Raw genomic sequence first — 11,042 nt, 5'->3', positions numbered from 1 at the left:
AAGTGGACTACAGAGCAGGGGATTCTGGGTAAATACAAACAAAACAAATGCGATAGCCTAGCGCTAGCTGGAGAAATGGTTCCTGGTTTTTTACCAAAGCCAAACCGCTAAAATCTGACGGCATTTCATTTTTGTTCATATTTTGTGAAGAAGGAAGTTGCACTCAGTGTGTCCTTCGTTGTTTCATTGAGTAGTGCCCCCACAGGAGAGGAGGGGAACAAGTTGCTCAAAGCAGCTTTGAATTTTATAGTTTATGAAATTCAAAGTCCTGCTGTTTCTCTAAGGAAACTTGCTCCTATCGACACCCAGACCTCAAAATTATGACTTCTTGCTGGGCTTTTATTTTTTTCTTTCATGACAGCAATGGGCTTCTGTAATCTTTGAACCATTATTGTAAAAATCCATATAAGTTAAAATAATTAATTGAAATGGCGTTTGCCTTGTTAATCTTTCTGATTGGCTGCCAGTCAAGTTTAGCTACTTTGCCCCTCATGCTAGCTTAGCAATTGCTAAACTAGCTGGAGGGGCAAAGGTGGTAGGTTAGCTAGCTCTAATATGAATTAGCTTAGTTTAAATGGACCATAGAAACCATCCAGTTGCTGTTAAAGTTAAAAAAATGGATGAACAAATATAAAATAAATCAAGAGAATTAAAGAAAACAGTTTTATTAATTTAATAACAAAAACAATCAATCCAACCATTAACATCCTTATGGATGTACAAAAACAAAGAAATTTATCAATTTATTTGGAACGATCTGTTCTATTTACAGTTCAGCTGCTACGAAAGTAATAAATATTTACAGAAACAATGAAGAAAAGTGTCTGTTTACTGCGGACATTGGTCCAGACTGATCAGGCGGACAGTTTCGCCTGCGCACCTCCTGGATCCCACCTCACACTCCGACATGTTCGCAGCGCCGCCATCATCACCGGAACTGACGCACAGGGGGGCGGGGCCTGCGGGGCACTCCGACGGACTCAGACATGCGCATTTCCGCTGGGATTCTACGGTTAAAAAAGGTAATCATACTCAGCACTTTTGGATGGAAAATAATAAAGAAAAGCTTTAGGCGGGTTGTTCAAATTTCCACAACATTTGAGGTGTTTTTTTATTGATAATTCAGAGGAAAATTCTGTTGAAATAGTTTGTCATTGTGTGGCAGAAAATCTCAAAACGTATTAATTTCTCCCGATCGTGACATCATCGAGTAGTAAATGGTTAATAAAGTGTCACTATATAGTAGTTAAAGTAAAACAAAAATCCCAGATGTTATACGATAATAAGGTCAAAAATAATAAAAGAATTAAGTTATAATATTACATAAATGTTATGACTTTAATTCAGTCATAATATTATGAGAATAAAGTAAAAATAATTCGAATTACATCTCTGTTCTCTAAATTGTATTTATTTTCATATCTTTGTACTATCTGGTTTGTCTCTATATTCCGTCATAATGTATATCTGGCACTATTGACATGAGTTTCATCAGACGTTGAGATTTGTGCTGGAAACAGTCCGTCAGATCTGAACATATTTACTCTTTTTTGTGTTTTTATAGAGCAGGATGTTCAGTAATCGGGTGTTTCACCTCGGCAGGTCGTCCCTGGTTTGCAGTCGCTGCAGGAAGTGAACGTTTCCTCTTCCGGTTTGCTGCAGTCCGTATCGGCGGCCAGCGTGAAGCTGCGCCCCAAACAGCGCAGCGCCCCCAGCTGGCAGACGCCCAACCAGAGACTCCTCGGCCCGACCCGGGAGCAGAACTGCACAGACGACCTGAAACAAGAACATTTTAAACCAAACACCCAGACTGGGTCTGGATCTGAGTTTGGTTTTAGTTCTGAAGTAAGAGACTAACAGGCACTCAGAGGGCATTTTACAGACACAGCCGGTTTTTCCGATCTTCTCCCAGGGTTTACAGTTCAGACCAGCAGGTGGCGCCGGAGAGGTGAGCAGCACTGCGGAGGAACAAGAAGGCAAATTTAATGAAACATTACAGAATCTAATGTGATTTATTTTCATTTATAGACCAGTGATGATGGTTTATCTTAGTCAAAGTGACTATTCTTATGAAGTCATACATAATATTACTCTGTAATATTATTAAAATATTATTCTTATTACTATTACTTTGACTTTATTCTTTATTCTTTATTTACTTTGTTTCTTTTCTCTTCCAGTTTGGGCCAAATATTCTGTTGTTAAAAATAAAGTTGTCTGGGCCAAATTAGACCTCACCTTCAGAACTTGAATCACTTTGTGTCAAAATGAATAAATTCTCTGTAATAATCATTATATTTATCCGGTTTAAAGGTAACCTGTTTCTGAAGATTCACCTGTTCTGCACCGAACATCATCAGGAGACGGCGACCACTGCAGACTGGAGCTGCACCTGACCTCTGACACCTCGCCGTCCAGCTCCGATCCCACGGGACACGACAGGGACACGGTGTCTCCGATCTGGTAGGCATTTTTAATGGGCGTGGCTTCAACTAAACCGCCGATTTCAGGAAATCCACAAGTGGAACCTAGAAGAAATGTTAATTTCTACTTTTGCATAATATTTATGAAACCATCTATGAAAAAATAAACATCTAATAAGTGTAGAAACTGTTATAACTGAAATATTCACAATAAGCGCAGTACAAATCCTGAATATTTCTAAAAATGTCCACATTTTCATCTATTTGACAACCAAAGCTTCATTAATAAAACTTAATGGGTTTTAAATTTTGCTTTAGTTTAATACTTACTTTTACAAACCATTGCTCCTGAGCTCCATTGCAGGTTTTCTCCACATGTGGCTGCAGCGTTTCCAACAAGGTAAAAATCCTCTATGCAGGAATACTGCACTCTGCTTCCTACTGTGTAAAAGTCTTTAAGATCCTATTAAAAAAATAAAAAACTGTCAGAGTATGAACAAATACCTTTTAATATGACATTAATGTTACCAGAACAGAAAAGTGTGTTTCAACTAAGGCATGTGAGGTCATTATTCTTGTATTATTTCAACTTTGTAATACTGTTAGAATGAAACATTAAAAAACAAAACAGGAATTCAGATTAAAAATTCACCTCAACGAATCCATTCTTCAGGACTGGAGGGAGTCTGCACCGTTTTGGTGGAGTTATGGAAAGCCCAAAGCACTGAGGCTCCATCATCCTGAGGGCAAAAAGGAAGAAAAATTAAATAATGAGTGAAAAAGGGACTTTATTTATTGTGATTCAAAGCTATTAAGGTTTTATTATAACTAGAAAACTTACTGTAAGTATTGCATATCTGGCTCTTCACAGGGTTTTTGTTCGCTTTGCTCCCCGATGCAGTTCCGGCCCCCTCCTCTAGGGGCGGGGTTGTTGCAGCTTCGGGTTCTTGACCTTTGACCTCCAGAGCAGGATCCCCAGGAGGACCAGCAGCTCCAGCTGCCGTGGATCACTCCTGGGAAACAGATCCAGTGATTATTTTCATTTCTCGTTCTCTACAGGAACCTTTAAAATACTTTTTGTTTGAGCATAAAAAGTTCTTTTTTTTTCAGAAAATTTCTTTGGTTTCTCTTGACAATTTCTGAGACTAATCTAAAATTTTCTCAGTTTTTTTTTAGCATATTTATAATGTTCTGAACACAGAAATTTTAAATTTTTTTCCAAAATTTCTGAGATTAATCTCAGAATTTCTGATTTTTTTTTCCTTGCAATTTTTTTTACTTTTGGAGCTCATAAATTTCTTTATTTTTTCTAAAAAAAATTCTAGAATTTTATTTATTTATTTTTTTTTACATTTCAAGCTCAGAAATGTCTTTTTGGAGGAAAACCTTTTATTTAATTTAGTTTTAATCTGATTGGCCGCTCTGGTGGGAGTGGCCAATCAGATTTCGAGGTTAGCCAGAGCCCCTCCCCCCGGTCTTTCCGACGGCCACACCGCCGCTGCTTCTTGTTTACCGGGCTGTTCTCCAGTCACGGCTCCCCTCTCGCAGGCCGGTCCTGATGTTCCGGGTCTGCAGACGCAGCGGCACTCGGTGCCGGTCAGCAGCGGCTGGCCGTTATTCTGGCACGGCCTGCAGCGGCAGGGATGCTCCTCGGACAGGAACTCCTCCATCGCCCGCTTCAGGTAAAGCTTTTTCAACCCGGCGCACTCGACCTCTTTCACCAGTTCATACAGAGGACGAAGCTGGAAGAGATTAGCTCACCATGTTAACACTCGGGGGGATGATTATTGGTACTATTTAGAGGGGAAATCGGACAATTTTATTGGTTGGCTAGGGAACATTCTAAATCAGAGCTAGCTGGCACTGATTAGCCCATGCTAATTAAACTTGGTAGCCTGTGTAACATTGTTATTCTATTTAATTATGTTTTCTGGTTGTCAACGATAAAAAGCTTTGAGAATTGATGAGCTTTAAAATAATTTATTTGTGTAAATATGTTGGGATTCATAAAGCCACAACAGCATTTATGCTAAATGGAAGTTATGACAAACTTGCTGGCATAAATTCTGTGTTAGCATAAATTCTGTGTTAGCATAAATTCAGATTTTTCGTTGCTATGCCGTGGCTTTTTGCTTTTATATTACAGCTTTTGTATTTTGTTGACTCTACTGGGCCACCGTATCAAACTAAATACTCATACATTTGCTTTGGGGTGATAAATAGTTGGATGGTTCAGCAAAACAACATTTCCTGTTCCCTCTGGAGGAATGTGGTCTAAAACTTTACTAATCCTATTTCCCGTCAGATTATTTACTAATCCAAATGCTAAAGTTCTCCATGTTTAATATTTTTATTACTGGGCTCTTAAATACGTGTGATTTTGGTCTTTTTACCTTCTGGTTTATGACATCAGGGAAATCTTTGACAGATGAGGCCCAGTTACTGTAGACTTCTCCGTTAGCTTCGGGTTTCTGTAGATCCAGAACAGATAGAGCGCCTATGAACTGCGGATCTCCTCCAAACACCTTCACCTTAATGGGCATCTTGTTTGACTGACTTCCTGCAGATAATGGAAATAATGTCAGCTCAGAGAGAACATTGATTAAATTATTTGAGTTTGTGTGACTTTAACTCACCAGCTTTGGATTCCAGATGTTTCTGTAGTTTTTCACAGATGATTTTGGTTTTCTTAAAGAACAGGAAGCGTTTCACTTTTTTCCAACATCTTTGGTATTCAATGTCCTGCACACCTTTAAAGAAGGACAGAAATATAATGTACTATTTCAAACATTTCATATGTACAGAGGTGGGAATTAACTAATTACATTTACTTCAGTAACTTTTTTGGAAAAAATAATTTTAGGAGTATTTTTACTATGCTGCACTTTTTACATTTACTTGAGTAACTTCATTATGAAGTATCGATACTCTTAGTTGAGTGGGATATTTTATCCACTGTGAGTAACTTCAATGAAAGGACAACAAGCTTTTTTTAGCCAAAAAAATTCACCAGACAAAGACACACACCTGCAGTTTTTGATAAATTTTGATTTTGTAATTATTATTATGAATTATTTTCATTTTGGTTATTAAAATACCAACATTTCCACATAACTTTGTATTTTGGTCCATCTGATGATGCAAATTTCAAATATTAAATCAGATGTTTTGATCAGTTACTCAGTACATTAGTAGCCTTTTTACTGAATACTATTTTACCAAAGTATTTGGTATTTTGGTAAAATACTTAAGATACCAAAGTATTTACCAAAAATACTTTGGTATTTGTTCATATACTTTTCGGTAATTTAATTGGGTAAAATATCAAATACCAGTTTAATCAAATTATTTGAGTAATTTTTTGGACGGCTACTTTTTACTTTTACTTGAGTAAAAATATGTTGAAGTAGTGCTGCTCCTCCTCTAGTACAATTTTTGACTACTCTGCCCACCTCTGTATGAACCTCACCTCTTGACAGCTTAGATTAAACTTTATTCCCCCGGAATTAGATAATACACTGACGGCTACTTTGAAAGTCTGGCATTAGTCTTAAGCTTTTCTTAGTTTGGTACTTTGGTCATCGATTAAGCCACAGTCAAATCTTTGTGGTGATTTATTGGACCATGCCATTAATTGGTGACCTTGATCCCTTTGGAGTGTTTGAGTTTTGAACAGTGGGTCAAATCACCTTGGCATTGTCCATGTTCTCCTCTGTTATCCTGTAACAATATTCACTCATAAAGTCCTTACTGTGGGATGTGTGGGCCTCAAAGTCAAACTCCAACAAGCCTTGGTATTCGCCGCCAAGTGAGCCCTCAGACATGTAGTGTGTGCCGTAGGTCTGCAGCACCTGGCGGTAGGCGGAGTAGTCGTAGGTCAGCGGCAGCGAGGACAAGGCCTTCCAGAAGTCTGCAGAGAGAGTCAGATACTGGGGGGCAGAGTTCTGAAACTGGGCCAACTCCACTCTGTTCTTCAGGACCAGAAGTCTGTAAGCCTGAAACACACCAGAGAAGATTGGGAAGGGATTTTATGGGACACACAAATGATGAAACCCAAAGATTCAAGGGTTCACTATGCAGCTGAAGCAGGTCTGGTCATCGGTCACCTTATTGTCTGTGACTTCTTTGTGGAATGTCCGACGGTCATGTCCGAACCAGCCGTTGGACTGGATGTGCTGAGCGTAGGACCAGGCGCTCTCATAGGACTCGTCACTTTCCTCGTTGTCCACATGGACCTGCAGCACAAACGGTTAATGTCAGCTCCATCAAAGATGTTTTCACCCTGATAGTCCAGTAGAGTCCGTTCATATTCGAGACCAAAACTGCAACATTTGATACATTTTTAGCTGCTGCGGTTCGCTTCACATTGTGCTGTTTCACATGAGCCAAACTATTCAAGAAACCTGTTCCCCTCCTCGCCTTTGGGGGCGCTGCACCAAGAACCACTGAAGGAAACGAAAGCTTCCAAAGAAGATGAGAATAAATTTCTTCTTCACAAAATGTGAACAAAAATGGAGTGGTGTCAGATTTAGGATTCCTCATTTGTCTTTGATAAAAGATCACGAGTCTCTTGACTAGAATGTTGGTTTTGGTTGCATTTACCCAGAATCCCCTGCTCAGTAGTCTACTTCCTGCTTTAGGAGCAGTCTACAGTCCGCTTGTTGTTCACATGTTCATTGGAACCGCACCAGAGTTCACTTCAGAGACAGAGTGAACTTTTTTGGTTGGATTACGCGTTCACCAGTCCCCAAACGAAGTGGACTTTCTAAGCGGATGGACTGGACTTCATCTTTTGGAGGTGCTGTTGCCAGTTTGGACCAGATCAAACTATTCAACTCCCACCAGTTTCTTCAGTTACTCACCTCAAAGTTGAACCTGAGGATGTTCTGTGGCAGTCTGTACATCACTTTGTGGCTCCCGCTGAAAACCTTCCGGCACTGTCCTCCGAAACTAAACGTGTTGATCACACCAGCTTTCAGCTTCCCTGTCAGAACGTCGAATCTGTGAAAGAAATGCTTCTAGTGATCTTATCTATGGTAACAGGTGACAGATTATCATCTCCAAACATTTTGTCTTTATTCAGAAACACTGAGGTTCCCACCCTTTGCCTGTGAGGTCGGCGTTTGGAGGCGTTTTGATAAGATCACAGGAGTACTGGCTGTTGTCCTGACCACAGCTTCGCTCGTCCAGACCGTCCTCACAGTCTTGGTCTCCATTACAAACCAGAGATTGGCTGATACACTGACCTGCATCACAGAACGGTTTCACATTCATCAGAGTCATTAGAGTTTAGTTTGATTTCATTAACAAATAGATTCACAAACCCAAAATTAAAGGACATCTATAACTTCAGTATGTCTTAGTTTTACAAATACACAATATAGTTTGTTAGTTTAAGTTTTTCCCATTTCCCCATTAATTACAGTTTTTATTTAGTCCAGTTAACCAAAGTGTTTTCTAAGTTTCAGTTTTTGTTATTTTGTTGGTTTTAGTTAGCTATAATAACTTTGATCGATGCGTTAGATATTTGACTTTGGATCTGAACGTACCAGAGGTGCAGCGGAACCTGCTGCCACACCCTGTTTCCAGGGGACACGTCTTCTGTGGGACGCATGCCTGCGTTTCAGTGGCGTCTCCTGAACATGGCGCCCCTCCAAACTGAGCGTACACCTCCACATGACGAGTCCGCACCTGGAAGACAGAATAAAAATATTAAATACATTGAATTACTGAACTAAAGGTGACATATCTGCTTCTTGAACAGGTTTCTGGAAAACGGGAATGTTCAAAGTTTGGACTGAATTCGTCAATTTAAGATCAAACCAATTTAATTTAATTTTTTTTAATTATTACAGGAAAAAAGGTGGCTACATCACAAAGTATTCAATACCCAGACTTTTTGTATTTTCTTGTGAGGACCACATCTATTCAAGCTTCGATGCCCCAGCATCGACTTTTACTGAAAACTTGGTTATATAGTTTCCAATAAATCTTGTTTTTATTGCTAACAATTAACAAAAAAAACTTGTATCATTGTCAGAGGACACCTTTAAAAATCACAAAGTGGACTCCTTCAATTTAATGAGTATATTGTAACTTAGTTTACTGTTCAGCACGTAAAAACTCAGTATTTTTCTTTTTTCATCTTTTTTTTGACCTTTTTTCCTCTCATTTTTGAATTGATTATTTTTGGCCCATGTGATAAAAAGTTTGATCTATTGGCCAAATAAAACATGTTCATTACTTTATTTTTTTCCCCACAAAATCATTCTTGGATAATGTGATTTTAGTTTGGTCAGTTCTGCCTATTTGGAGCTACTGGGGGTTGCTAGGTAACGGGTGGAGCTCGTGGGAGTTGCTAGGTAACGGGTGGAGCTCGTGGGAGTTGCTAGGTAACGGCTGGAGCTTGTGGGGGTTGCTAGGTAACGGCTGGGGTTGCTAGGCGAGGGGCAGTTCCTGCTGATTTGTGACGTTACATTCGGAAAACGGTGGGCCGTTTTGTTTTTAAACACTCACTGTTTTTATAAACAGTTGAGAACCAAATATAAATATAAAACTATTCAAAATGTGAATTTTAATGGTTACATGTTTCAGTTAACAATAATTAATAAAAAGAGTTAAATCTCTCATGAAGGCAGCAAAAACCTTTTTGTACTGATTATAAGTCTATCTCACACCAATTGGACTTGCTTGTACTTTACTGCAGAAACAAACATCAAGCTCCCTGAAATATTTTCACAGTAGAGGGAAATGTTGCTTCATTTGAACTCTGTCCTGTTTGGGTTGGAGTGCGGCCTGCAAACGGTGCCAAAAGTCAGTGGTGTTGCTCTAACTGAGCTGTTTCTGGTAAAACACGCTCAAAAGATTACACAACCAGTGTGATTTATAATCTGGGTCAACATATAGAAAACAAATCTGCTAACTACATAATAGCAAAGGTACCATAAATTAAGCTAAGCTAAACTAAAAATAAGTCTCAAGGTTTCTGTGTTGTCATTTACATCTTGAGCATTAATAAAATCTTCACTAAGCTAAAGGGAATTAAATCAAGATTCAATAAAATTGGCTATGACAAACTTAGACATGCTAACTTGCTAAGGTAAAGTAAAAATATACCAAAGTTAGCTAAAATAAGATGAGATAGGGTAAGCTAAGTAACTTTAGCTTTTAAAATAAACTAGGTTAAGTGGACATAAATTATTAAAAAACAGGATTTGGAAATCTAAAATATGATAAACCACGCTAAGCTAATGTAAGCTAAGTTAAAAGAGGATGTAATGAGCTAAAGGAAAATAAACACTGGGAAGGTAAGATAAATATGGTAATGTAAGCTTAAGTACACTAAAATAAGATTAAAACTGTGCTGAATAACAATATGAAATAAAGTAAGCTAACATGGGCTAAGCTTATTTTTAAGTACAATTTAAAAATATATTTTTGTGCCTCAATCATCACCAATATTTTCTACTTTCTTTACACAACCCTATTTTCTCATATAAAATGAATAAATATATTTATCTCTTCTGTAAATAAGTAAAATGTCCATCGCTCCGAGTCAAAGTGTTGTTTGGTTACCTTGGTACGGGAGCAGCCGTCGCACTCAGACCAGCCTCCATAAGAACCCCATCTACAGTTTACTCTCTGCTGACAACTGGGAAAAGAAGGAATATTTAAAAATACAACCCTAAACTATACTTCATTATTAAAACAACGGTAAAACACGTCACTCTTACCAAACTGCTGACAGCAGAGTAAGTGACAGCGATAACGTAGAAACCAAATACAACTGTAAGCAGAAAGCAGGAAGGTTTATTTGAGTTTAAATGTGATTTATTTGTGGTAAATCCTGTTTTAAATGGTGAATTTTCTGGTTTTACCTTCATGCTGTTCTGGTCAGAGTTTCTCCTCCTCATCTGCTCCAGCTCTGTAACGCTCAGGTCATTTATCAGCAGCAGGATTTCTCAACACTCCCCCGGGTTCAGGAATCCCCTCAATGAAGAAACGTTTGAAACAACCAGGTCCAAACTGACCTGCTTCTGAAATGACCCATAATCTGGATCTGTTTACTCTGCTCCAGGTTTTAGTTTAGAGAAACTTGTGTCCAATACTGCAGTTTATTTATTCTGTTTGCTCTGATCATAAAATACACGAAGGAATCGACTGAAAGAAGATACAATTAGTTTTATTTCTTTGTTTTATAATTGAATAAACTGTAATAAACAATCTTGCTGAGCTCGCCACCTAGTGGTTGGATTAAGAACTTCTTCAATTTGAAGGAAACAAAGCTGAGGGAAATATTCACATCCAACAAGTTTTTCAGTGTTTTCTAATTAAAATATTATTTATTAAGGCTCAAATCTATTCAAGTCAACCTGGTTGTATGTGAAAAACTAATTACACCTGAGAATTAATCGTATTTTGTGGTTCAGTGTCACCAGCTACACTTGGGTCTGAATACTTCAGACCTGTAATATGAATAAATCACTTGAATAGAACCTGACTGACAGCATGAAGTAGGCTAAAAGATCAGACACAGAATCTCCTCATCTAAATAATACCAGAAATCATTGACATTTGACTGGAAACAGTCAAAATTTGTTTTATTTTTTTACTTTTATT

General features: G+C 38.3%; 1 protein-coding gene across 1 annotated transcript; it reads right to left on the bottom strand.

Moving 5' to 3' along the window:
- Positions 1-640: 640 nt before the first annotated feature.
- Positions 641-10,508, bottom strand: LOC103130713 (complement component C7-like). Its single transcript, XM_007542185.2, has 18 exons — positions 10,301-10,508; positions 10,157-10,209; positions 9,999-10,074; positions 7,973-8,114; positions 7,525-7,669; positions 7,286-7,424; positions 6,530-6,658; positions 6,175-6,418; positions 5,060-5,173; positions 4,817-4,983; positions 3,937-4,165; positions 3,265-3,436; positions 3,076-3,163; positions 2,754-2,886; positions 2,337-2,528; positions 1,859-1,958; positions 1,595-1,776; positions 641-1,007 (listed from the first exon to the last, which is right to left on the bottom strand). Exons 1-18 carry the CDS (start codon positions 10,334-10,336, stop codon positions 829-831), a joined length of 2,520 nt encoding a protein of 839 aa, XP_007542247.1. The 5' UTR covers positions 10,337-10,508; the 3' UTR covers positions 641-828.
- Positions 10,509-11,042: the final 534 nt, after the last annotated feature.

This window comes from Poecilia formosa, unplaced genomic scaffold (genome assembly GCF_000485575.1).
Source record: "Poecilia formosa unplaced genomic scaffold, Poecilia_formosa-5.1.2 Scaffold664, whole genome shotgun sequence".
NCBI lineage: Eukaryota > Metazoa > Chordata > Actinopteri > Cyprinodontiformes > Poeciliidae > Poecilia > Poecilia formosa.
The sequence above is the reverse complement of the archived record's forward strand: the minus strand, read 5'-3'. Positions and strand labels throughout refer to the sequence as shown.